The sequence below is a fragment of the Rhinolophus ferrumequinum genome, chromosome 5 (assembly GCF_004115265.2).
Source record: "Rhinolophus ferrumequinum isolate MPI-CBG mRhiFer1 chromosome 5, mRhiFer1_v1.p, whole genome shotgun sequence".
In the NCBI taxonomy this organism is placed as follows: domain Eukaryota; kingdom Metazoa; phylum Chordata; class Mammalia; order Chiroptera; family Rhinolophidae; genus Rhinolophus; species Rhinolophus ferrumequinum.
Genome location: NC_046288.1, coordinates 14,638,440 through 14,665,788, shown reverse-complemented (window position 1 = coordinate 14,665,788; position 27,349 = coordinate 14,638,440). Strand labels below are relative to the sequence as shown.

The following is a 27,349-nucleotide window of genomic DNA, read 5'->3' as shown; positions in this document are numbered from 1 at the left end:
GTTGTTGATGCAGAATTTTTATTTATGTGTTTGATATCTATACAGATGTCTTTGTCCTTTATTTGTTCCTGTGTTCTTATTGCACAGCATTAATTCCTAAAGGATGAGGCCTGTATCTGCTTAACTCAGTTTGTACACTTTCAGCAGAACATAAGCATCAAATGGATATCTGACATATTTCAGTAATAACAAAACAGAAGAGAAAACAATCAAATATAAGTCAACAGAAGACATGAGAAAAAAGCAGATGGAAACACATACAAAAATTCTTATTTTAGAATTATGCTATATGTAATTCACAAAACCTGTCTTTACATTTATATATGAGATTATATTGGTTTTCTTATATAAAGAAAAGGGGAAATTGCAATGAAGAATGGAAATAAAAATGCAAAGTCAAGGTATTTTTGGCTCTTGGACTAAAATAATAATGATCAGTGAGGAAAAACGAAAAGTGAAGAGGAATGAAATAGACCACTACTGATTCTTCTGTTTATGTTAAAAAAGAAATTGCCTTTTACTCTTATTTGGATTAATTGGAAATAGGAGTGATGACCTTTTTGGGCTAAAAAACCAACGACACGGCTCATTAAAACAAAAGGGTTACTTCTAACATGGAAGCATAGAAAAAAATATTATAAGCATTTAAAAAAAAAGGTAAAGCACAAAAGGCCCCATTTTGTCCATCGCATCCAAGAAATGGCTTGGAAAACACCTTACCCAAATAAGCCAGAAACCTCTAAGTGACACTTTCTGAAAGGATAACAGGGTTAGCCCAGCATTTAGCACAGCAATTGTATGGTTTAAAATACATATTTAATGACAAATAAACAAACCGATAATCAGAAAAACTGAAGAGTGCCTTTCTGTTTACAATGCGATATTAAAGTGCTGCCTGTGGATATTTTGTAAGTAAAAAGTGTTTGAAGTTTAATTTTTGTTTTACAAAAATCGACACCATTAAAATCAACATGATTATTTACCACTCATCCAATCACTGAGGTAACATTATATTATAAAAATATGTAAAAAATATTCTAGATTCATAATTACCAGATACGCTGATTCCCATATAGCTAGTATAAATTGATTATTAAAAAATAGTTTTGTTTCCTTAAAAACACTTGGTTCATTTACCATTAAATATCTGATAGATATTTGCTATCCTGAAGTACCAAAAAAAAATTACAAATAAAAATGGCACTGTCTACACTTTGGGTTTCTTGTTAGGTGGATCCTGCAGACTGAACTTGGGAATTTCACAAGAAGGAGCATATGGAATTCTCTTTGAAGACACCTTTTTGCCAATTGTTTCAATCTAGGGGAAAAAAAGATTTTAGAAAGAAAACTATTAACAATTATAATTCATAAATGTAAAAACTATAATGAAGTATAGGAAAGCCTAGATTATTTTTTCTTTTTAAAAGCAGAAAATGTTCCTCAAGTTGTCTGAGTTGCAATGAAAGATCTTTGGTTCCTTCCCTATTTTTTATGTTCCTGGAGTCAATGTACATGCCACCTTTCATAGTCATATCTAAACACCCTCACTCCTGCCAATCCCAACCCCAGAACCCTTCAGAGTAGAGAATCATGCCTCTACTGTTTTAGTAGCATATATGAAAGCAATTAAGAGACTAATTCCAGTTAATTCACAAGCTCTCCTATACTCTATTCTCATGTCCACTTCCCTTATTCTAAAAAACTTCCATAAGCTGTAATAACAGTTTTTAGGAGATCAGACTTCAGAGTCTAAAAGGCCCCCGTTGGAATCCTGACTGGTAATTGCTATGTTAGCTAAACTCTCTAGGTCTTTCTTCTTTGTTTGTATTAATTCCACCTGCCTCAAAGGGTGTGGTTAAGGATTAAAGTGTTCAGCACGATGTTTGGCATACAAGTCAGCCTTCAATAAATAAAATCAAATTTTATTTTGCAGATTACATTTTTACTGTTTTTATATATCCAAAATCATCAATCTTATCTTTAGACACTGCTTCTTTAATAGCCATAAGTTTATCTCCTCTCTACAGCAGAGATAAATATACATGAAATTTTCTTAAATGTCTTTTTGAATTAAATTCAAAATGTTTTTTGAATTAAAAATATTTAATTCTGACTTGTACCACAAAGGAAGGGTTTCTGCTTTGTGTTAATTGATCATCTTAGTTAATGACTTATATTAATAAAGTCTGGTTTTTTCGTGATTCCATTGCTAATTGCTTTTTTCATCCTTACTAGGGAAAGTTAACATGTAAGAACTCAAACTCAGTTTAAATGTATACCTCTTTATATATCTTCTCCCTTAGATGCGTAAAACAGGAATGAGAGAAAATTTGTCTATGCCTTGCAAATACTTTTTAAAAAGTAAATTTCTGAGTTAAGTCCTGACTGGGAAAAGTCATGTTGTTATTCACTGAAGAGGGTTGGGCCAGAAGAACCCCAAGGCCCTTGATGGAGTATTAACAGACAAGGATGCCATATGATGCTTGGTGCAAGTGAATCTCTCATGAATGAGAAATGGACACTGAATTCTAAATAAGAAGGCGCTTCAGCAAGTCGGTGACAGTTTCAGACAAGCAGATATTCTGAACAGTAGGTGAGGCCTCATCGTGCTTCCAGGACAGCTGGCGCTGAGCAAATGCGCACGGCCGGCTCTGAACACCACCTGTCTGCTCTGCTGGAGGACCACGCGGACAGCAACCCCCTGGCACATTCTTTATACTCCCTAACCTCCCCCTGAGCCTCCCACCTCTATACATACTGCTGGGAGGAAACAGAAAGTAGCTCCTTCTTAGTAATACTTTTGGGACCCCTGGTACAACTGAAATAGATGCAACATATAAACGTACTATTCTGGGCAGAGGTTCTGTCAGTTCTTGAAGCATTCCATAATTAACTGACAAACTTTGAATGAGAAGAGGGCCAGTACCACTGAAACTTCCATTACGCATTTTGCAGTTTTCACCACATTTGTACAGGAATAAAAGCCCAGGCCTCTGAGGGGAGCAGTGTGCTGCAAACAGTTCAGTATAGCAGGCTTGTGCTCCAGTAAAAAACTTTGTTTAGTATTTTCTTACTTGATCTTTATATGAGGTAAGGCAGGGCACATTCTGTCCCTATATGATAAGCAACTGATGACTTCCCAGACAGTATGTAAGGGAGACAAACACTGAATGACCTTCAGATCACAAACTTAAGGAGGGAGTGGAAGACTTACAAAAATCCCATAGAGACTTCCCAGAGCACTGATCCACAACCATGTTGCTTCAGAGTCATGTTATTGCTAAATGAGCAAATATTAAAATTCTAAAACACAAAGCCATTAAAATGCACATGACCAAGCAAACAAAACCAAACCAGCCCAGGATCATGATTACCTGAAAGCCAATGGTTTGTAGTTCATTGTGGAGCCCATCCAGGACACGTCGTCCATCAAAGATAAAGGCTGGCTTCAGCATTTTTTTGTGAATACGTTCATAATCTAACTCCTAACAAAGATAGAACCAAAGGAATAATTAGAACATCTACATGAGCACATACTCAACCCCAACTGATACCAGAACACCTCTAAAACTTTCCTTAATACCATTTCTGTCACCTCACCTTAAACATGTCCCACTCGGTGCAAATAACAACAGCATGGGCGCCATCACACGCTTCATACGGATCCTTAGAAATGGTCACGAGTCTGGACACTGTAACAACAACAGCAACAAAAAACTGTCAATAGGAAAGGAATTATTTGAAATTATGTATTTTTAACATTAGGATTGCAGGTGGACTTGAAGGTCTGAATGAAATGGAATAGTCTGGTTGAAGTGTCACTGAGCGTAATGATGTGGGGCCTGAAGCACCCCCAATCTTACCCCAGAAGCATCTCCTTGGAACTTCTAGAGCTTTTTAGAATATGTAGAAAATATCGTTAGAGTAACTACATCACTTCAATTCAAAGCTGACAAAGGAATGCCTAAGAGTTTGATTTTAGACAAATGAGGTTGAAAACAGGGCCTGCCAATGATATAAATGATAAAAGCTGAACCAACAAAGGTTTCTGGAAAACAAACAAGTTTTGGGGCCCATACTCAAAGTCACTCATAAGACTCAAGGCCTTACCTTGGTCATCCTCTGAAACTCCTGGATGAGAAAGATCCACAACTATTTGTTCCCTTGGTACTTTTGGATCATATATATGGAGGTGTGCACCTTCATCCATCAAATATTTGCTAACATATATACTAGAAGATTCTCTGAAGAAGAAAAAAATCAGTATTGCTAAGCTGTTTAAATGGCATATACTCTAATACCTTAGAGGTTTAATATATAGGTAAGATCCTATTTCTTGTGAGATTATGGATGTTTATTTTTATTCTTTATACTATATATATTTCACACACACACATCCACCAATCAAACAGGATAAGATATGGAATTAGTACTCTCAACTGGGCTGAAATATTTTAAAGAACTGATACCTTGTATCACCAGTGTCCTTTTTGAATGCAAACCCCAAAATCGCTATCTTCTTATCAGTCACTGTATTAAACAGACTGTCTATAATCCGGGAAGCAAATCTTCTTCTCTGGTAGTCATTTATGTCTATGACCTGAAATTACATGTATAATTATGCAATGGTTAGTTAAAAGAAGTGAAGCTTGTGCCATACATTGCTCAGATTTTTATCATGAGTACTACTGTATGAATCCAAGCCTTATAAATTAATAAGAGGCAAAGATTAACCAACCTCTATAGTATCTACAGATTAAAAAAAAATTTATCCCCCACGTTTATAAAAAAAATTTATCCCCCAATTTTTAGCCATACTAAAAATTTTAATGTTCCTATGGCTTTATCTTTCCATGCGTCAGACTGGGATGGATGTAAAAATGGGGAACACAGCTTAAGTTTCAACCCCATTTGAGGTCCAGCTCCGAAGACAGCCTAAATAAGGTACGCAGAAAACAGTGTTCTCCTTAGACTTCTCCAAACTCTGTGGAAGCAAGGCTGTAAGCAATCAAATCCCAAAGTACTCCCGCATATGCTTACCCTCACCCCTCACCAAAACTGAGTGTGAATCGAAAGTGGACAAAGAATAGTCAAACAATGTACAGAGTTACAGCTGCCTCTGGATGAGCCATAACACCATGAACATTTGGCAGTTTTTAACTAAATGTTGAGTAAAAGTCTCTGATCACCTATCTGTTACTCTCCTAAGAGTTTATAAACAAGACTTCATATTGGTGGCTAGATGAAGATAAGGATTAAGAGACTTTTTTTGTGTGTGTGTTTTTTAAAGATTCTAAGCTAGGGCCTATATCAAACCCTGAGAACTTGGGAAATGAGCCCAAAGTATTGGAAAATCAAGCCTTTACCTGCATTTTTCCCACAATGGACAGTAAGATAAAGCCATCGTGATGGACTGAGTGAAACAAACTTAAAAGCGTACACTTCCATTAAAAAAAACGTGCATTTCCTTACATTTCCACCCAGTGTTGAAATCTGAAAAATTATAAACTTGAGGGGAAAATATTGGGGAAAGGTATATACACTGGTTGGTATTTTAGACAAATTACTTAACATCTCTAAGTTTCAACTTCCTCATCATGGGGGATGATGTGAGTGATGAGGACGAAAATGAACGCTAAGCAAAGTACTTAAAAGAGTCCCCAGCGCAGAGTAAGCCCTCAATAAATGTTAACTCTATTTCCAGTTTTGGAAAGGATTTTTAATTTTTAGCTTTGTGACTCTCAAAGGGACAAGACAAACATCAACACATGCAAACCACTTGAAATCATTATGGGTTCTTCCTTTATTTTTATTTTAATGCCTTTCAAGATATAGAAGAATTATAATTTAGAATAAGTTCTTGCTTTACTGTGGGAACAAGTTTAGTTATAAAATTAGAAGAAATACTGGTTTATCAGAAACTTCCATCACAGTTGATTAGCAAAAAAGACAAATTAAAAATATAGAAACCCAATAATAAACCTAAAATTACAAATTGCATATAATAATAATGGAGTTCCTGGAATAAAGAAATCCTATCAAAAATATTTCACAGAAAAAGGGTAACGTGTTTTATTTAGACATGAATCATTAGTTGTTGACTATAAAGCTTAATACCTGCTGCCAATAATGAGCTACTTCAGGCAGATTCAGGGCCTCACAGAGATAAACCAAATTCAGAACATCTTTTTGAAAGCAGCTCCCACCAAAACCTAAAGAAAAAGAAAATAACAATATATTCATTTAGAAGCCACACAACTGAATCACGTGACAAATTTCTGTCACACTAAATCAGAAGACCTATGCTAGGATTTTTAATACTAAAATTCAGATATTGGAAAATGAATGGGTTTATAAATTGTGTGAAATTTGCAAGCAACTAATCAATTCTATAAAAAAATCTCAAATAATTTTTTAGCTAGTTTTATTATAGCTATATTTTCTATTTTTTTCTTCACTCATCTGGTATCATTGCCCCACATATCTAACTCTAGCACCAGGCTGGCAAACCTTTATAAGCCAGATAGTAAATATTTTAATCTTTGTGGGTCATACAGTCTCTGGCACAACTCTTCAACTCTGCCTTTGTAGTTCAAAAACCATCATAGACAATATGTAATCAAATAGGCACCGCTATGTTCCAATAAAACTTTATTTACAAAAACAAGCTGTGCACCCGTTCTAGTGCAACACAGTACACTGTGAAGGTTGGCATGGGCTCGGGAGTCAGAAACAACTAGCCACTCAATAGTTGTATGACTCCTAGCAAGTTGCAAAAATTTCCCTGATCCTCAATCATCTATATAAAGGCTCTATACAGCACCTTCATAATAGGTCATAAAGATTAATAATGAGATATATAAAGTGCTGATTCAGAACGTGGTGCATAATATGCCTTTAGTAAATAGTTGCTATTTTTATTAAATAGTAGCTAGAAGAAAATATCAAAAAGATAGAAGAGGCCAGGGAAAGCAGTATTAGGAAATGGCGTAAGGCCCCGAAATGCAGGACAGGTTGCCTATGGCCCTATAAAAGGTTCTATTTACTTTTACATCAACCTTATTAACTTATATTAAATAATACAGTCAGTTTTCATTATAATCGGTAGTTATGTCCTACAAAATTGCCACAAACACCGAATTAGCAAATGCTGAAGCACTGCTCCTAGGTAAAGTGCAGTCAGGTTCCTGTAGTTTCTGGTCACATTTTCATCAACCAGTCGATACATAACCTTGTTTTATGTGTTTCTATTTATAGACACCTTATTTCATATGTATTGTTGGTTCATTAAGATTAAACTCACAGTCAACAGCACTATAACTTGTACCTGAATGAAGCTTATCTAATCACATACATTTTCTCCCTAAGGCACAGCACAGCTTTCTGGCACTTCAGAACACTAGATAGCACTTCATCAATATACTTGCGGGCCATTGTAAACAGTGAGATCACCAACAAAAAGCACAAAAATGTGAAAAACGGGGCACTTAATAGACCACAAAAAGAGCAGATGTTTGAAGCACTGAAAGAAGGAGGCAAAGGGTATTGCCTTATTCAGCTTCAGCTGAGAATGTGACTCAAATTTTTTACTGTTCTGTTCATGTCTGCAAATAAATGACCACAAAACACTATGAGTATTGATTTGGGGGTTACAAATAAATTTTAGTGAGTAAGCTAACTCACAAATATGGAATCTGCAAATAATAAAAATGAACCGTATTTCACCCAGGCCACATTCCGAAAACATTAGGAAAAGCAAATGATAGTGAATTGTTTATTACCTGCTTTGATAAGGTGTTACTTGAGTCATTTATTATGTGGTCCCCCAAGCTTATTCTTCCTAAATAAATACTAATTTATTCCTTCTAAAACACTGAACTATGTTTCTACTAATCAGTCAGTAATTATGAAACAATGCAAGTAACTGCTGCCTCATTTAAAAAGTGCATGAAAGGCCGAAGGCTGCATGTATAATGGAATAATTATTTTAAGGACATTGAGTTAAAGACTTCCTTAAATTTAGAGACCTTGCTAAATGAACCTAGTATGTGCCAAAAATTTTCATTTTACCAACACTGGCTTTCAGAAACTTATTTCCAATTCTCTGGTCCATCCCGATAGCCCTGGCCACCTCTTCCACGTCGGCTCCTGTAGCTTCACAGAGGGCACTTATAGAGTTAATACTGCTGATTCTCTGCGCAAGAAAAGCATTTGCTACCTAAAAAAACAAAAGGGGGGGTGGGTGGGTATGATGAGCTAAAATAGCAATTTTATACATCTGGGTTATATTTCTTTGAGTTGATGCCAATTACTGAAAGAAAAAAGTTATGGATGGTCTCCATGTGAGGTGAGGAGGCAATGGATGGGCTGGTAAAGGAAAATGTTTTAATTAGAAAAGAAAGATGATTAAGAAAGAGGGTAAAAGAAGGGAAAGAATGGTTTTAAAAATTATTCTTTTAATGTATCCTCCATTTTACCTTACAGTTCATGAAAATTTTATAATTTTCCAGACTATTTTATACACTAATATTTGGTCCCCCTCGTGAAAATTACTTCATAATGTATAAGAACACTATCTTCAAAAGCATACCTTTTGTTAAGAAAGTACTTTTCTATGTCACTTATTAGGTTTAAGAGAAATAAGTCTTTGGCTTTAAATTTAATGGAGAGTTGAATGTCATGTACCAACCAGTTTGGAAAGTTCTGAAGACCAGGTATTGGTGGTGAGGATCTTTTCTTTAGGAACCCAGTGCTCATATACAGCACACAGTGCCTGCACCGCTCTCTGGCCTTCTGGGGTTTCATCCCCTCCAATCAGTACTCTGTCTGGGTTCTTGAGGTCCTTGATGGCCGTTCCTTCTGCCAAGAACTCAGGGTTGGACAGCACCTAGAATTAATAGCATTAATTATGAACAACTTTAAGGCATCAATGTTTACATAAGAACCAGATTCTAATGCTTCCTTTTTTTAATACCTGTAAATTCAAGTTGGGTTTTGTGTTTGCATCAAATATTTGACGAATACTTTCTGCTGCCCGCACAGGAACTGTGCTTTTCTCGGTCACAATTTTGTACCCATGTGAGTTTTGCACAATGCGTCTAGCACAAGCTTCAATATACTTCAGATCTGCTGCACGGCCTTTCCCCATTCCATAGGTTTTTGTTGGAGTGTTCACCTGGTGAAAGTGTAAGGGAGTAAGAACAGATTATCTATGAGATACTCAGTGATTTCCAGGTAGGCCCTGGACCATCAATTAGCTAGTCATGTGGGAAGTTAACTACCATCAGTAGCCCTGACTTGAACCCTCTATCAGTTCCTGGAAAATAATACATTTCATAAATATAATCACCAGAAGGAAAGCTTGAAACATCTGGAGAGCTCATTCAATAAGTGTTCACAATCTGAAATGAAATGTAAGTTTTCTCTTCTTTCCTCTCTTTTTTGTAAGTAAGATATTACCATGGTCTTTAAAACTAAACTTCAAACTCCTTTTTCATTCTCCATTTTTATAGGCCTATATCAAAAGCTTTAAAAAATGTTTACAGTATCATTCACAAATGCTTTTTTGGCTCATTAAAGCTAGGAATCATCTGGCATCTTCAGGATACAGAATACTATATAGACAAAGACTATCAAATAGAAAGAAAAATAAATCATGAGTCCAGAGTCTAGGCATTTAGTTTTGGCTTAAATCTATTATATAACCTTGGGGGAGTGTGGCTGCCTTTGCCTCAATGACCTCATTGGAAAATGAGGCTAACACACTTTCTAAAATCTAACACATGAGTTTTATAACACTCTGATAAAAATGAAAGTACTCTGAAAAGTCCAAAATTTTATAGAGGAGTAATTTTTGAACCAGTAATAAGTAGCACCAATTGTCTTCCCTCGACAAGTTTATGACCTAATGGGAGACTAAATAAAGGAATTAACCAAAATAAATCAAAACTTAAAGATTGAGTTGAGGTGTGAAAAGCAGGAGGAAAAAATTGTTTCTGTGCATGGCACAACTTAGGAAAAGACTTAGTCATAGACGGCGGGGTGCAGTGAAGTCAGAAGGGCAATGACAGCTGGCTGATGGGATAAGGTAAAACATGCCAGAGATGGGAGATGATCAGATGGCTTCCCCTGGTAAAGGAGCGCTGAAGATAACAAATGAAAACTGATTTGTATAAAACGATTCGCATCTGGAATTTGCCTTAAAATATCTGCGGTGGGAAGAAGTGGATAGAAGTAGTAAATGAAACAAGATCAGCCATGATAACTGTTGACAATGGAGAATGAGTAAATAGGGGTTCATTATATTACTGTGTTCACCTTTTGTATACGTTTGATAGTTTCCATAATGAAAAGTATACAAGCGAATTAAAAAAAAAATGATCCAGAGAATGGAAACTAGATGTGAGTTATACAATAATAAATTACCCAAACAGGCAGGCACACAAAGCAACAGCTTGGAAAAATTCAGGGCAGCGAGGCAAATGTAAAACCAGCTACCTGTGCCAGCCCACCTACGGTGGATTCTACTGCCTAAGAGTAGATTATTTTTAAATACTTTCTTTACAGAAAATTTCCCAATTGCCATTCCAGGGTCTGGTTAGCCAAACTAAGATAATCAGAGAAATAAGGTAACTTTTTTTTTTCTTTAACATATTTTATTCAAATACCAGTTTGATCACACACGGCCCAAGAACATTCAAATAATAAACCCAAAAGAAACAGATTGGTCTTCAAAAGTTAAAGATTGGTCTTCAAACCTTATAGCCAATGATGCCAGCTTGCCTATGGTCTCACCGACATGAAACCACATCCCCACCTCAGTGGCCACCTCATTCAGCGGCGCTTCCTTAACTGTGAGCTGTTTGAAGCTACCAGTTTGAGCCATAATGACTTTTTTCCCTAAGCTCTGAATAACTGTAAGGATCTCAGCAGATGTTGGAGGAACCAGCTCAACCTTGGCATAGTACCAAAATGTGGCCAACCAAGGCTTCGATTAAGTCACAGCACCGTTGACCAGCGCCAGGGCCTTCTCTGTGAGGTTATGGACAAATTGGGCCATGATTCTAGGATGGAAAGTCAGTAACTTCTTGATTAACTCCAAGTATCTAGCTACTCCGAAATATTTTCTCATTTTCTCTGCCTCTTCCCTAACCTTCTGCAAACTTAAGCAGAGGATGGGTAGGTAAGTCAGAGAAGCTGCATCAATTTCTCTGAAGCAATTAAGGATGCCAAAAAAAGAGACTTAATTTATTTTTAATTTTCTTTCTTTCTTTCCTCCTTTCTTTCTTTTTTTAATTAAAAGTTTATTGGGGTGACAATGGCTGGTAAAGCTACATAGGTTTCAAGTGTACAATTCTGTAATACATCATCTAACCTTTTTCCCCAAAAATAAGACCTAGCCGGACAATCAGCTCTAATGCGTCTTTCGGAGCAAAAATTAATATAAGACGTGGTCTTACATTATAGCAAAATAAGACTGGATCTTGTATTAATTTTTGCTCCAAAAGATGCATTAGAGCTGACTGTCCGGCTAGGTCTTATTTTCAGGGAAACATGGTATACATCACATTGCGTGTTCACCACCCAGAGTCAGTTCTCCTTCCATCACCATATATTTGATCCCATTTATCCTTAATTTATAACAGTTTTACCACTGGCTTCATTACCACTTTCTTCTGGAGTTCACAGAGCTTCACAGTACTGCTTTTGTCTCACCAGTCAGAAAACCCCTTATTCAACAATTTACAGACCTTAACAAATGTATAATCAATTCAACAGCATCTACCCTCTATGGACCTCATAGTGTTTCCTTCCTTTATCTCATAGGACCCCATCAAAGCTCACACCACTGCCTTGCCCTTTATTCTTAAGGCCCTAAAGGCCTTGAGTCATATAACACCCTAGGTCAGCCACCAAATGGTTCATAACTATACCATCACACACAGAATATTTGAGTAGATGGTTACCAGGACATCAAGAAATAAGTTACCTTGGTTGAAATACTGAGTTACTAGAGTTTACTCCCAAGCATTAGACCTGTTTCTTTTTCATTGCAGAGGCACAACAGTTTAGCCAAATTATAAGCTGAAAGTGCCTGCGGAAGAGCCTGATAACATAACCAACATATGCCAACTTCCAAATAATTAATTTAAAATGACTTTTGGAACATAATTTACCTAGTTAGGAGATGTCTGTAAGTTTGCAAGTAAACTTTACCTGATTCTCTTTATCTTACCTCTACCCACCAGTGGAAACAAGAAATGATGAAATAGATATACTATCACACATGTGCTCATACATTACCAGTACTTCCTAATTCTAGATATCAGATTAGAACTTTCTCTGAATTTGTTTAATGGTCTGAAATGACATATTTGACCAAATGATTATAGGGTTTGGTGAAATGTTGGACAAAGTTAGTGACAACCAAAATTCAACTGCACAATGGCTACTAAGCAATGCTCAGGCTTAATACAATGGATTTACTATTAAAATAAAATGAAACTTCTATATAGATAAGAATACATTAAAACTCCCATAGCAAAGGGAAATACTTACAGAAATAAATACAAGATCAGCTTCTTTAATGGCATCATCAATATTGGTAGAAAAAAATAGATTTTTTCCTCGACAGGATTCTACCACTTCTTTTAGTCCTGGCTAAAATGAAAAAGAGTTGTGTATATACTGTTTACCAGTCATGTAAAATAACCTAATAGTATAGAATTACATGTGCTAAAGCAGAAGTTTATACTGTAATTTAAAGATCTAGACTTGCTCTCAACACCTTTGTAGAAAAATCAAAGACTATACACGAAAGGCCTTAAGTAAACATTATGTAACATTACTAAATAAAGCAAAATTGAACTTACCACAATTAAAGTAGTAGCTCAGTTTAATGCTGTGTCATTGTTTACCATGTACTTGACAGTCCATAAGAGTTAATAATTAACTCTGAGTATCAACACAATTATCAGAAAATTCAATGTCTTCAGTGATTTCAAACAAACACTTCATTTCTGCATTATCATTATGAATACAGGATTTTACCCCCCAAGAATTTAGGTCATTCATTTGGTTGTGAAACAGTCAGTGTTTACACATACATAAACATATTTTTTCTAAGTCCCTATTGTAAGAAACCTTTAATGAAAATTTTGTTTTCCCATACAATTTAACAGGAGATGCAGTAATGTTAAGAATATTAAGCTATACAACACCACCTAATGAGTATTCTTGGGAAAAAAAGACACAAAAAAATCAGGTCTAAATCTGATCAGACTAGTCCAATTAGCAAAATCCAGACTGTGAAAATGTCTACAGGATAAACAACCTGGTTTCTGTAACAAATAAACTAAAGAGAATAACAGAGGATGGGGGGTTGGGAGTGTTAAAATACTGTGTTCTTAAAAGACACTGAAACAATACAAATCTGTTACAATATATGGATCTTACTTGGAGCCTGATTCAAATAAACTAGGGATGAAGAACACGTATAAGAATTCTTAGTATTAAAAAATTGTTTAAAATGTTAGTAATGATAAGGGTGATGTGCTTAGGTTTTAAAAACTATTCTTTTTAAAGACACATAACGAAATGCTTATGGATGAAATTATAAATAATCAGGATGGTAATAGGTGGGTGAGGGGACTGGTCATATTGATAAATTTTTGAAACATGGTAATGGGCACATGGGGATTCATTATACTATTCTCTCCGTTTTTATTACATGTTTGAAATTTTCCATAATAAAAAGAAAAAAAAAAACAGACCTAAACCACTGAAGCTTACTTTTCTTGGGGAAGAAGTTTCAAAAAATACACACAATATTATGGATGTTTATAAAACTACCTATGTAGATAACAAAATAAAAAGCCACTACAGGTTTAGAATTATATCCAGAGGCAATTCACTTTTCTTCATGGTTCTGGGGCCTTTGAACATACGCAATTAGAGGAAGTGTAAAATGTAAATTCAAATTTCCATTAGTTTGACTAAAATGTTTAACAAGACCAGCAAGCAAAATACATGAACCACACTACAACCATGAATACAGTGTCATCAATCACAGTAACTGTTTCCTTGGTTATTTTGACTAAGTTCCAGAAAATGAGTGTAAAAGGTTATGAAATTTGGGGATTTAGCAGAGAAAATTTAATACAGGCCTATATATAAAATTTCTTAATACTGTGTTTAAATTGAAGTATCCTAAAATCAGAGCAATGCAGAATTTATACTAAGCCTTAATAAGACCTCAAAATGAACTACATTATTCTGTTAAAACCAACAGGATATTTGTAGATCTTCAAAATGATGGAAAAGCAGTTAATATAGGTTCTACCTCTTATTAGAGTCATTATGTAATTATCATAATTAGTATTTAGAAATTACATGGTGCTTTTTTTTTTTGGAAGAACTCAAATCCTTTCACAGGGTAAAATTATCTTTTATTTTATTCAGAAAAAGAAAAGCAAATTATCCATTTTTTTAAAAGTAGTTATTAAAAACACTGATGAACAAAGTTAACAAAAAAGCAATGACTATTCAACAAATATGGTAAGACAAAATAAAATGTTTTACTTGTTAAATGTTAACAGTATCTACTATACTATTTTCTGAGTAAAACTGAAGTATCTTATTACCACATTTTACCTAATAGCCTGTACTATTTCTTTCTCTGGCAGTAAAAATGACTACTTTTTTACTAATACAGTTTTGACCCATAAAATATAAGCTTATAAAATTAGAAAGAACGACAGTAAACAGAAGCTGATGGGTTTTCAATGTGGCCCGATAAATCTTTTTACTTGTCCTATTCTCAGATTACTGACTTATGATGGTTCGACTTACAATTTTTTGACTTAACAATGATGCGAAAGCAATATGCATTCAATAGAAACCATACTTTGAATTTTGAATTTTGATCTTTTCCTAGCTAGTGATATGCAATACCACACTCTCGTGATTCTGGGCGGCAGCAGTGATCACCAGGGTGAACAACTGATACTCTACCAATGTATGTACTGTGTTGCCAGAGTTTTTTGGATGTTGTGTTTTTGCATCCCCATCATGTCTACAAAACACCCATCTGTATCTCCTACTCTTGGTGAGAAGAGGAAGGCAATTACTCTTGAGATGAAACTGAAGATAACTGCTCATCAGTAGGCTACTAACGGAAGTATTCTGAGGACGTTTAAAATAGGCTAGTAAATTATGATGCTCAGCAGGTTAGACATAGTAAATGCATTTTTTACTTATACTGTTTCTAAGTTACAATGCATTTCTCTGGACATAACCCCATTTGTAAGTTGAGGAACATTTATACTGCTCTGACCCTTACTTCACGCAAGTCCTTGACCTCACACTACCCCTTTTATCTTCTCCAGAATATCTCACTTCCCAATTCCAGATTATTAAGATTACCAATATAGAAGTCACCTTTATTTCATGTCCCACCAACAAAACCGTATGTATCTTTATCCATCCTTGTTTTCTTCCCTCTGGTCTCCAAAGACGAGGCTTTCAAGGCCAATCCCTCCACTTATGCTTTTGATCCGATCCTGTTGCTATCTTTCTAGATTTTATTCCACCAAGTAGATCCTTTCTTCTTATGCTTTTGACCTTTCCTTCTCTATGTGATTTTATCAGATGCTCAATCCTTTATCAACCACAGAAAAGTATATGAATAAAATCACTTCCTTTACCCTGTGTCCCTCTCCAGTGATCACCCCTTTTGTTTCCTTCTAAATTAAACTTCTTATGAGCCTTACTCCTTGTCTACATTCTCCCACCCTCAATCTCCTACCATTTGGAATTATTCTTGCAAAAGTTACAATGGCCCCCATAATACCAAATTTAACGAATGTGTCTTAGTTCTTATTTCTTCTGCATTTGGCATAACTGACAGCTCATTCATTCAGCAAAAATTTATTGAGCACTTAACTAGGCATACACATCTTTTAGGAGCTTGAACTACTAAATCTATTCTGGTTTTTGGTTCACCTTCGCTGAACTACTCTTCATTGCTTCTCTATGGCATTCCCTCCTACAACCACCATCAAACATTAGAATTTTCTAGGGTTCTGTCCTTGAGCCATGCTCTGTCCTTTCTACCAGCTCTTCTTGGCGAGCTCAGCTACACTGATTTTAACTACTACCTGCATAATCCTAACTTTACATTTCCAGCCCTGAATTCTTTTCCTAAACTTTTGATATACACCCAGTGGCCTCCTGCAAATCTCTATCTGGACATCCCAAAGATTTTATAACTAAATAGGATCAAACAGAATTCACCATTTCATCTCCCATTACCCTCCACAACACTCTACATTCTTGATCTCAATAAATGGCACAATCATGCACCCATCTTTCAAACTGAAAACATGGATATCGTTCTAGATTCCTTCCCCTCCTTCATAACTGTTCATAATCAACAACCAACTCCTACCGTTTTCCTTCTAAATATTTCTCTAACTAGTGAGTCTCAGAGTGGATAGAGTGAAGGTAGAACAATTCTCAAGGAAACTGTGTACTCAAAAGAACACACTGAATATTATAATTATATATTAGTTACCATTTCTCTATTAGTGACCATGAGTCACACATTAGTCACCAATAGGGACTTCCTGACATGAAAATATATTATTAATATTTACAATGAAGAATCAATGTCATATTTTAAAAATATCCTTGAAAACAAATATCAATTTGGTTGTATATTTAAAAATGCATTATAGGATACAGATTTAAAGGAGAAAGTTGATTGCAATGCAAATATATCCAAGTTTTCTGTGAAAATAAAAATATTTCTATGCATTGTACAAGGTAGTCTGCATAAATTACAACTAGTAACAATATGTTTAAGTTACTCAATAAAGCAATTCAGAAAGCAACATGAACTTTGGTTAAACCTATACCATTCATTTTTCTTCTTTTATAGTTGTTCATATTTGACATTTCACTTAATATTTCACATCTCTAATATGGCCAAGGAAATATGCAGGGATAGTTAATTTTACAACATAAAGAAATAAAAATGGAACAAAGGCTAACATATCTCTGAAAATGGATATTGGATCATATAATTCATTTCCCCCCCCCTTTTTTTTCTTAAACACAATCTTACAGAAATCTTTTTTTAAAACTTGATTTATAAATTTCTTAAGCAGGCATATTTTAACAACTGATGTCTTAGAAAGACACATGAAAATTATATGCCTAAAATCACTTATGTGCTAAAAGGAAAATCATTCTACTTGCTAAGAAGATTTCTTCTAGAATTTTAAAGTTGCAGTGCCATGTTTATAATCTCCAAAGCCAGTTGGTTTTCGGAAAAAGATTTCATTTCCTTTGTAGGCTACTCCAAGTAGTACAGAACTAAAATAGCTGCCTATGTTATCATCATTTAATTGTCATATTAAAAAATGAGATAAAATTAAGACTTTAATAGCAAATAACCATTTAGTTAACTAATAACCATTAAATATAGCCAATACCATTATGGGATTTCAGAGTTCAGAGACTCACACACTGCTTCTTAATGAGCACAGACTTTCAAATATTTTATATTCCAGTTAGAGTGACTTAAAGAAGAAAAAATTTATGTATAAAATAAAAGTGTGAAACAACCAAAAATACTTTCATTTTTTTGTTTATAAAAGGTAGGTTATTGAGGAAAAAACAAGATATGGAAAATAAATCATTTTAGATCTTAACACTCTTAATATGACTATATATTCTAAATGGATTAAACGTCAATGTACAATACACTATTTTAAATTTAAAGCACTGAAGTCTTAGGAAGAGAGTTTCAGATATCAAATAATAATAGTAATACCAATAATAAGAGTCTGACTGAATAAGAACCTGGCCAGGAAACATGCCCGGCCAATTGATTTTTTTTTTTTTCTTCAAGAAAAATGTCTAATTCCAATTGATTTTTTTTTTTCTTCAAGAAAAATGTCTAATTCCGATATATTACATATGGTTTATACTTTTTTTCTTGTCCAGGATACCCTTTGTTTTTTCAGTAAAATTTTTATTGAAGTAAAACAAAAATACAGAAAAGTGCATATACATTAGTATAGAAAAATGTTTAACTTAATTTTCACAAGTGAATACACTTGTGTAGCCATTATCCACATCAAGAGTTAGAAGAACATTAACAGTAAATCAGAGCCTGCAATGTGCCCTCTCCTAGTCATGACCACCTTTCAAATTACCATCATGCTAAGTTTGTCTATTTTTGAACTTTGTACAAATGGAATTGTATAGTATGTATTATCTTTGTGCCTGACAACACATTACTTTTGTGAGAATTTAACCAAATTCTTGCATGCAGTAGTGTCATTGATTTTCAATGCAGCACAGTATTTTATTACAGGATGGAAACTACAATTTATGTATCCATTGTATTGATAATGAACATTTAGGTCATTTTCCACTTGGGGCTACTATGAATAGCACTGTTAATACCTGTCGTTTGACATGCACATATGTACGCATTTCTGTTGGATATATATACACTTAGGACTGAAACTGCTGGGTCATAGATTATATATATTTCAGCTTTAATAGATACTGCCAAGAGTACTACAAAGTAGTTGTACCAATTTACATCCTGATCAGCAGTGTATAAAGTTCCAATTGTTCTAAATCCTTGCAAACACTTGGTATTGTCAGTAGTAAAATTTTAGCCATTCTTATGGACGCCCTTTGTTTTTGAAGACTAGAATACACTGCTGGCAGAATTAGTTACTGAATGATTGGCTATAAATATGGTTTACAGGGTTTCAGATGACTTGTAGACCTTTTATGGATATCAGAATTATAAAACTCATTATCAAGTTATAGCTCCAAAATGTTTTTAAAAATTCTCCCAAACCAAACATAGTAGTAATGTTGTAACGGGGAAAGAAATGCTATTATACTGAGGTATGTAAAGAACTATTATGGGCGGTCATTTGGTAGAAGAAAGGGTAAAGTACAAACAGAAGCTACCACACACACAGAGGATATTTTCTAAAAATCTTAGGTCTGATTCACATGAGTAAATCCACGATGTTGAGTTGTTACTACTCTATGAGTGCTTTTTCATGGATTTTTATGTTTCATATGCCAATAAATAGCAGGGAGATTTATCCTACAGATTGAACTAGGCTGATACTTCCCTTCCAAAGGCCTAACATGCCTAAAGACTATGGTTGATTATAATCTTATAAAAAATAAAGCTTTTTGAGGGTGGTGGGGGGTGTTTTATATATATATACATATATATATATGTGTATATATATATATGTATATATATATATATATATATATATATATACACATACACACATACATATATATAAATATAAATGTTGGATAGAAAATGCTACCACTAAGTTTTGAAACATTTTCCTGTTGGTCTTTAAAAGCATAATATCTTGAACTCATTTTGTAATATAATAAAAAATTGGACAGCCAGCTTAATAAAATGGTTAAAATATATTTTCTTAACCATAAAACTGTAAATTCCTTAAATTCACATAAATTTTTAAATTCCAATTGAACTAATTTGTGATACTAAACACTAAATATGAAAGACATCATTTAGCCATCCAAGATTTACCTGATATAAATTTAATAATCTAAAAACATAAGACTTACATGAATTCATATTACAAACATCCAGTTTTATTTTATTTTTACAGAATGCCACTTCTAAATTTTACTATTTTAATATGATAACCATAATAACAGACAAAATTAGAAAGTAGAGAAGAGAAAAAATTACCCACAATCTCACTGCATTAATACAAGCATTATTAATATTCCAATATACTTTTTTCCAGTCATTTTCCCTGGTCATACTTGACATAATTGTAATAATAATGTCCTTAACATTGTGTATCTAAATGTTTTCATTTAATTTCTCACCAGTTGCAGTCATAAACTTTTATATCAATAGTAAATTTTTTAACAAAAACAGTGAGAAGATAAAGAGCATAAGAAACAAAGAGTTGTTTAACATGATTTACCTCATAAATAGGAAGCGTAGGAGAGTTCCATGCATTGATTCTTGATTCATTGACATCAACAACCGTTACCCTGACTTCAGGGCACATCTGAGCTATGACACTACACGTGGGTCCTCCGACATAGCCCGCACCGATGCAACAGATCTTCTTAATTTCAAACATCATTGTACTAGAAGGGAAACAGTAAGACTGTTTTAGTATTGAGAACAGAAAATTTAAAGACATCACATTGCACATTCATCACACTTTATAAAAACTGTCAAGGTGACAGACATTTGGAAAGATTACCTACTTTCACACTCATTAAAAATTATGAAAATAGTGATAAAAAATAACATTCCAATTGAATAACCTAGCCTGTTCTCGACTGCACTTGCATGAAACATACGGAAAAAATTACTGGAACTGAAGTTACTGGAGAAGAGCCACAAAGATTATAATGACCCAATATTTAAGAAAGTCAAGAAGCAGAATAAAACCTTACCTTGGCCTCTAATACACTAGGGCAACTTGACTGCTGAGGGAAAGTTCAAAGGTGAACATACTAGCGTAATTCTTGCTTAAATAAATGCTGGTATTCAAAGGTCAGCCTTGAGACAGGTTTAGACTAACACAACAGATATTAAGATTAGCTCCATAGTCCAAAATTGGACTCTGAGATTATATTCCCTACCCAATTGGACTTCAGTTTATTTTTCCCTATTTGACAATGACCTTAAACTCGATTTCAAATTTAATCAGAAACCATGAGAAGGTTAAAGGAAAGTAGTTACCAAAGCTGTAACACAGATTTTGATGTTTTCAAAAGCCATTAGGTAAACTGATTCACACTAATCAAAACTACACAGGGCTGATTTATACATAAAAATATTGAGTTTATTCATTATGAGAATACAAATTGTCAAACTGACCAAGTTCTTAGAATTTTAGTCCTGGCCAAATCCTCAGACATCTTTTAATTCGTGGATTCCAAAGAAAAGGAAAACGGTAGTCAGAAAGTTTAACAATTTGTTAGTATACTCCTGCATGGATCTAGAATGCTGATCTAATTACAATGCCTGGCAAGTATATCCCATTATGAAAAAAGATACACAAAGCACATAATTAAGATGATCCAATTCCCTTTGGTCTGAATCTGTATTACTCAAACTACTTTCTAATCTTCATTGGTTCTCTGAGTAGATTTCCTTATTGGAAGACAATGAGCTGATATAAGTATACTGGTCTGCATTAAGAAAACAATTAATCTGGCATATAAATTGATCTGTAGTTGTCATGATTAGCAGATATCGACTCGTAGAGTCTGATCTCTAATGACTTTTTTAAAACTATAAAAAGAAACAGAATTTTCTGAGCAGAATTTGGAATCTAATGATTCTATGAAAGAAAGCAATATACTTAGCAATATACATAAAGAAAAAAATCTTCATTTAGTTTTTGTTTTGAATAGATAATACATTCATATGGTTCAAAAATTAAACCTGGATAATAAAGTATATACACTAAGAAGCCTCTGTCCCCAACAACCCCTTTATTAGTTTCTTGCATATTCTTTCAGAGTTTTTAATACAGTACAAGTAAATAGACATGTATATTCTAATAACCCTTCTTTCTAAATTCAAAAGGTAGAATACCATATACACTATCAACATTTGGCTTTTTTTCACTTAATGCATTCTGAAGACCTGTCCATTTCCTCTCCTCTCTCTTGGTTTTTGTTTTTTTTTTCTTAATAGTTACACTGTATTCCATTGTTTGGATGTACTATATTTTGCAGTCTATAATGTGCACCCACGTTTTTGGCCCAAACTTTCAGGGAAAACAAATCTTTGGTTTTAATTTTTTAATTCAAATTTTTATTTGTTTACATTTAGGTACTTGTTTTTTGTATTATAAAGGAATTTTAGCATTTATTTTTTCAACATATTATGATACAAGAAATTTTATAATATATAACAAATAATTACAAGACACAAGAGCAAATACAAGGTATAAGAAATTTTATGTACCGGTAACAAATTTACGATATTTAGGCATCATAGAAGGCCAAGAACTCTTCATTGTTGCAAGTTCGTTGTAAGTTCAACAAAACCGATTATCATATTCCAGCGTATTATTTTGCATATGGATATTGCTATTGATTTCTAGAGTTACACTTTTAACTCATATGCATAAATAAAAGAATGAAAAACGTTTATATAGATAAGGAATTAGTACTACCCATGTATAATGCACATCCTTATTTTTCTCTCACAGATTTGGGCAAAAGAGTACGCATTATACATGGCAAAATACAGTACTTACCAGGCAATAGTAAAACCATGCTAAATCTGGTAGATTCTCTCCTTAATAATCTAAATCAGTGGGTTAAGAGTTCCCTACTATCACTTGTAAAGGCATAAAAATATGATATTCCTATCAAACATTTAGGATTCCAAGATTCACCTCAGCAAAAACACAAAATTTACTTTTGGCAACCATTCATCTTTCATTTCTTCACCTTTCTTCTTTTCACTTCTGCCTTTTACCTCTCTCCAGGCTTCAAGTGCCCTATCCACCAGGAGAAAGAGAAACTACGCGGGAGGAAAAGACTGCATTGGCACTGATTGCTAGTAAGTGGCTAAGGCTCAGGGGAATGTTTTCCTGAAAAGCTCCCATCTGTGGGAGGGACAGCTGAGCCTGGAGAAGGCTTACCAGAGATATGTCTGTCTCCAGCATTTACTGCTGCTGTTCCCACTTCCACAACAGAAAAGCCTTAGCATCCGGTTTCAAAAAAATTGCTTCAACTTGCTTCAGGCCTATTCTCTCTTCTTCACCTTCATGAAAGATTAATATTCCCAATTTAAGGGTCTACTGTGTGGGCATGGTAGAGAATTTGGCCAGAGAGAGATATAGGTCCTGACACTCAAGTATTTACAATTTATTTAGGGAATAATTCAATCAAAAACCATTAAATACCTTACTACGTAACAGTCACTACTGATCTATATACTGTGGCTACAATAGTGAACATGGCATATGCAGTTCCTACTTTACATAGTTATAGTCTAGTAGGAGAGCACACAAACAAAATAATGGCAGCTGTGGTAAATTCCACATAAAGGAAATAAACTTGTAGGAGAATGAGTGGGAAAGGCTACTTGTGGAGAAAGGACTACTTTAGATAGGGTAGTGAAAGGACTCTCTGAGAAGGGGACTTTTAAGCTAACTTAAAAGATGAAAAGGAGTTAGTCGCACATAAGTAACATGGTTAAATTATAAAAGGCAGTATAATCAATTAAATGAGAAAATGAGTGTTAGAAGTCCAGAAGGAAAAAAAGAAAATCAAAAGAATAAGGCATCTACATCAAGGCAAATGTAGAATCAAAGCTTGGCCTAATGAGTAGGCCAAGTAGGATGGAGTAGGATGGAGAAAGAAAGGTAAGTGGGGAAGGGCATTCCAGATGAGAAGAAGGGAATAACTAAGAACTTATACACAGAAATGAGATCTGCCTATTTGGACAATAAAAGTGGATATTGAGAAGTAGTGAGCAGCAATAATTGTCTCCTAGAGTGGAAATGAATTGCAAGTGGGTCTTGAATGTCCTTTCAGGAAAGCATGACCGTAACAATCCATGAGGCTATAATTTAACAGTTAACGACACACAGCTGAAAGTAACCTAAGGTAAAGTAAGCTAAAACCTAACAAACTCCACTGAAGGGAAAAAAGGGGGTTAGCAAAGGGAATGATCAACCTGGAAAGAGTTAAGCACAAGAATGACAGTGTTTATTTCAGCATTGTCTAGAGAAGACTGGCACAGACCCTGAAGTCAGAAGTATTTTGGTTTCAGAGAGGGGAGGTAAGAATAGCCTTTCCCAATGCTTGGACGGTATATTCCCCAAAGATTCCTTGTTCTGATTCCACGCTGCTTGATGCATTCAGATTCCCAAGAACCATAATACTAAACAGGGATGGCCTGGATTTGAGACACAAGTATTCCAGGCACTGGAATAAAAAAATGTCCCTACTGTTATAGCTTAGTTCCATTCATTCCAGTGTATTCACCAATCTCTTATGAGCTTAATCATCATAAGTTAACATCTAAAGCCTCATTAATTCTGGGTCCATGGGGGGAGGGAGGGAATCTACTTTCCAGATATGCAAGGCTGAAGATTACGTCCTGAACTATGATGGACCTGAAGAATATCACACACTGTTGTTGTCACACAGCTGCCTGCCCATCTGTCCCCTCGTGCCTACCCCTAAAAAGAAAGAAGAGTCCGTGAGACTATTCCTTTCAGGGACATTGCTTCACCTTTATGCCATCTCCTTGTTTGGCCCTAAAGGATGGCTGGCTAGCCAATGACAGGTAAGATTCCTCCAGAAAGGAACAACCTAAGACAGGCGCAGTCGTGTGGGGACCACCAGGAGAACTTACGGGGTTGACAGAGGTGGGCACAGCCCCCCACCTTCCCCCATTTAAGGAGAGCTTCTGCCTCTGTGGCTCTATTCCTTCCCACAACCTGCTTGGGAAGTGATTCTAGATGTGATAGCATCAGTTCTCCATCTCAGTAAGTTTTCAACATAAAGGTTTTGTCCCCTAGGGAGGTACAAACAATAATTATTTCTACATCATAGGACTTTCGACAGGCAAGGGTGATTGGTTTGAACCAGTTTTCTGGTATGATGGATGAGACTCACAGACCCTAGAAAAAACAATGCTACTTCTTTGTATGTGCATCAATAAAAGCCACAAGGTGGCCCAATTCAGGACTCTCAGTCTTTTGAGGCTGTGAGACCCTTGGCCCGTTTCAAAACTTTCTTGATTTCTGTTTCTTTCTTAACCCTTCCCAGCCCCTTCTCATTCTCTCACTGCCCGTGTTGCGCTGGACGTGACACACTGTAACACCCTTACTGGACAGGTAGCCAACCTCCCTCCTAATTAAAACCAGTGTATCTAAAGTACCAAAAACATGGCATCTCAAAGTATTTTTGAAGCAGAGGAACTTTTGGGGTTATCACTTAATCCCATAGCCAAGAGGTTATTAGGGCAGCTTATGCTCACAATCACAAGCAGAACAGGTTCTGCTAACATACTTATAATAAACATGGATTGAATGTCTACATGAGGCAACTCAGGTTCAAGAAGTTCATAGTTGAATAAAGTGCTCACAGGCTAACAGTTCCTATCTGCTGTTCACCTCAACACCTAGAACAGTAGGTGATCAATAAATATTAATTGAATGAATAACTCTCCACAAGGGCCTATCTTTTTGAGATAAGACTGTTATTTGAGTATCTTTAGTTCAGATGGCTGATCATAGATAGTATTTTTGCAGATTGTCCAGAATCCTATCTTCTTCTCTTATTTAGGTAGAACTTCAGCCATGTCTTCCCAGAGTTACTTCTTATCCACATTGATTGCCAGGCTGTATTCAGCTTGCCTTACATCCAGCAGTTGGGGTAAACTATTGATTGCGGGTGGACCTGTATTATAGAATGCATGTGTTTCTAGGTATCCCTGCATTGCTGTTTCATAAGAAGTATGGCTTGTAGATGACAATGGGAAAAATACAGAAGAAGCTAGATGTACAATCTATGCAAACCCAAATAAATTATTACTTGGAATTTTCAATAAGCTTTAAAATGGAGAGTGATACAATGTTAGTGATATACTTTCCCTGACACACATGTCTTCTGATTCTATTTTCTATTCCTATTTTTATGGACCTTCTGACCCTCTCTACTGTGCTGTCTGGGAAATGGAAATGTTTGCTTATTTTATAAGTCAGTTTGAAATGAGTTTTTACCTCTGTATTTTGGAAAAGCCACAACACACCAGGCCATTCCACAACTACTGCTCATTTAAAATTTTATAAATTCAGATCAATAGTTCAAGCTAGAAGACATGGCTAACAAATAGGGGAGGTCCTACTACAATCTAAACTAAATATAATCCCCACCCTTCATCAGTATACTCTGCATAATTGCCCAGTAGCTAAAGCAATGGATGTTATAGCTAGATACATCAACTCCACAAATATTAATCATTTCCAAAAATTAAATACTATCAGATGCTTGACCCAAGAAAAATACTTAATCAGGGAGAATATTAATGTTATATCTAAAGGGTTATCATATAAAGCTGTAGAAATAGCAAGAGGGAGGATGGAATATGCTTAGTAGTTATAAATTTTATGTAGAGAAAGAAGTACAGCAAAGGGAGAAATCAGATCCTTTCAATCAGGGTTGTCTACCACCTACCTTGAACTAGATGCTTGGGTACGACCAAGCACATTTCAGAACAGACAGTAAGATCTTTCATTTCCAGAACGCCCCTGAAGAAACAGACCAGACCACTATTTTCAATTTCTTAGGGGACTTGAAACTCAAAGACTCACTGTGTCTTTGAGGGCAGTCAATGGACAGCTACTCCTCTGTATATCCGTGAAAAGCTCCCTACCAGTGAATCCCTCTCTTCTATATACCAGACTTCTAAACCCTACTCAATATATAATATAAGGGTATAATTTTTCAAGGTCTCACACAAACATGATCTTCTGAAGCACTTAAAAAAGGACTTCACTGACATGAAATAAAGCAATTATATGGTGTGGTGGCCAACAATGGGTTCCAGGACAGCCTATACAGACGTCCCGATAGAATGTCTTAGGATTTAGCCCTCAAAAGGGCTTTCTGGCTTCGTTTTCTCTTTAGTTTCTTAAGAAAGGCGGCCAGTGCCGTGAGGAAAGCAACAGACCCCAGGTGAGCAGACTTTGCACAAACAAAAGGCAATACTCTGAGACTAAAATGGGGTCCCTAAACAGAGGACCACTTCCTTCGATGGACCGTCGGCTTTCTCAGGCGCCGGAAATAATTCTCATTTATTTCAAGTCAGAAAGTGGGAAAAAGAAGAAAGATGCGGCTGGAAGGCTCGCGAGTCTTGAATAAAAAGCCTAACCTATCCCATCCCCAAGGCAGCAGATCCAAAAGGCGATTCCCGCCCAGAACCCGAAAGAGGAGACGGGGTTCGTGAGACTGGAAGCCCGGGACCGAAGGCAGGGAGCGACCCGGGGCAGCGCGCACATCCCGGGGCAGCGCGCACATCCCGGCTCCGCTCCCTCCACAAGCCGCCGGGATGCCAACGCATCCCCACGCGGCGGCGGGGCCAGCCCGGGAAAGGTACTTACCCACTTCCAAGCACCAAGTGCGGCTTCCGCTCCTATCCTAACGGCTCCGACAGCTCCTCCCTCTGGGCCGCACTGCCGCCACTCCGCCAGATCTCCTCTCACCACACCCCGAGTCCCGGGCCCGGGCCCGTATTTAAACACTTCTGCCCGAGAAGGCG

At 35.6% G+C, this 27,349-nt stretch overlaps 1 protein-coding gene and 1 pseudogene across 1 annotated transcript; both read right to left on the bottom strand.

The window, feature by feature from the left end:
- On the bottom strand, positions 1–27,349 carry UGDH (UDP-glucose 6-dehydrogenase). The gene is made up of 12 exons (XM_033106521.1): positions 27,192–27,349; positions 20,022–20,190; positions 12,559–12,660; positions 8,975–9,175; positions 8,690–8,887; positions 8,071–8,218; positions 6,118–6,212; positions 4,470–4,600; positions 4,111–4,244; positions 3,601–3,692; positions 3,375–3,485; positions 1–1,318 (listed from the first exon to the last, which is right to left on the bottom strand). Exons 2-12 carry the CDS (start codon positions 20,184–20,186, stop codon positions 1,208–1,210), a joined length of 1,488 nt encoding a protein of 495 aa, XP_032962412.1. The 5' UTR covers positions 20,187–20,190; positions 27,192–27,349; the 3' UTR covers positions 1–1,207.
- LOC117022446 (ATP synthase subunit g, mitochondrial-like) lies at positions 10,752–11,059 on the bottom strand (annotated as a pseudogene).

Bases quoted from the DNA above. Each gene is read 5' to 3' on its own strand.
- UGDH (XM_033106521.1), bottom strand. From the start codon at position 20,186: ATGATGTTTGAAATTAAGAAGATCTGTTGCATCGGTGCGGGCTATGTC. The intron at 8,888-8,974 runs GTATTAAAAAAA...TATTAATTCTAG, and splicing joins AACCCAACTTGAATTTACAG to GTGCTGTCCAACCCTGAGTT. The intron at 4,245-4,469 runs GTATCAGTTCTT...TTTCTTCTTCAG, and splicing joins AAGGACACTGGTGATACAAG to AGAATCTTCTAGTATATATG.